Below are 1,217 nucleotides of genomic sequence, written 5' to 3' on the forward strand. Positions count from 1 at the left end.
GATGAATGTGGAAGTTCGTGTCGAGGGGGTTGACAGCCGTCAGTTCGCCCTGGTGATGGAGACATGTTGGGCTACACCTGTGAATGATCCTGATCACAGTCTCCGCTGGGATCTCATCGTTACAGAGTAAAGCTGTTTCTTTCTTTCTTTTTTAAAGCTCATTCTTAACTGTAACTAACATAAAAAAACATTTAAACTTTTGATAGATTTAATAAATAATAATTGACAATTTTAGGATTTGTATTTATTTGGATTTAGTATTTATCAATATTTCAGGACTAAAGCACAAGGTTCCATTTTTGTACATAGAATGCAAATGTGTGATGATTTACAGGAAATCACTTTTGAGTTGAATGCCTTTCAAGTTAACAATTTGATTTGTTGATTGTCAATATTCTCAGGTGTCCCAATCCAAATGACGACACAGTGGAGCTGCTGCAGAACGGCGTCTCGACATCCAGCCGTTTCTCCTTCAGGATGTTTATCTTCACTGCAAACTCCACTAAGCTTTACCTGCACTGCGCTGTTCACCTGTGCCTTCTGTCAAGCAATCGCTGCTCAACGGTGAGTTTACAAAACTCACTAAAAGTAATTGATTGTATCAAAATTAAGGTTCAATCAGAAAAGAAGGATTCACAGTCAGGCAGCTATTTCAATATCATCTCCAAAAAAAAAAAAATCCATATATAAGCATCAAGTCAGTCTAGCTTCCTCTTCCCCATCAGCTCTGGAGCTTTTTAAACACACTCTTGTCATCACTGAAAGTGGAAACCGCTGTTATTAATCAATCGACTTCTTTCTTTACCGCAGCTCCCACAGTCATCTGAGGTACAATGGTGGAAACTAGTATAACTATTTATAGGCAAACAGACCAAAGCAGTAACTGATTTAGAGAATGGCATTGTTACCAACATAAACATTGTTTTGTGAATATAGTGAATGTACAGCAAATGTGATGCTACTAAACAATTTCTGAAAAGCCAAGACTTTCACAAATAACGGTTCCAAAAAAATGTACTCAGAAATGTGATTAAATATCAGCAATATTGAACGGGGATTTTCACAGCTGGATTTTCCCTTTTTGTTTTTAGGACTGTAACTCTGGACACCAGCGGAGAGAGCGCAGGTCTCTGGACTTCCATGACAGTGCTTCCATATCCATGGGTCCTCTGATGTTGTCTGAAGGGAACACAGGTGAACATTTCATTTATTTTAAT

General features: G+C 38.1%; 1 protein-coding gene across 1 annotated transcript in view; it reads left to right on the plus strand.

Moving 5' to 3' along the window:
- The first annotated feature begins 54 nt into the window (after positions 1-54).
- The window catches only part of LOC107576029 (pancreatic secretory granule membrane major glycoprotein GP2-like), a 4,884-nt gene continuing 3,721 nt past the window's right edge, over positions 55-1,217 (plus strand). The window contains exons 1-2 of the mRNA XM_016262306.1: positions 55-126; positions 402-638. Coding sequence (XP_016117792.1) covers positions 56-126; positions 402-638 — 308 coding nt within the window. The 5' untranslated portion in view covers position 55. The remainder of the gene's footprint in view (positions 127-401; positions 639-1,217) is intronic.

Source organism: Sinocyclocheilus grahami, unplaced genomic scaffold, assembly GCF_001515645.1.
Source record: "Sinocyclocheilus grahami isolate Dianchi unplaced genomic scaffold, SAMN03320097.WGS_v1.1 scaffold3126.1, whole genome shotgun sequence".
Taxonomy (NCBI): Eukaryota; Metazoa; Chordata; class Actinopteri; order Cypriniformes; family Cyprinidae; genus Sinocyclocheilus; species Sinocyclocheilus grahami.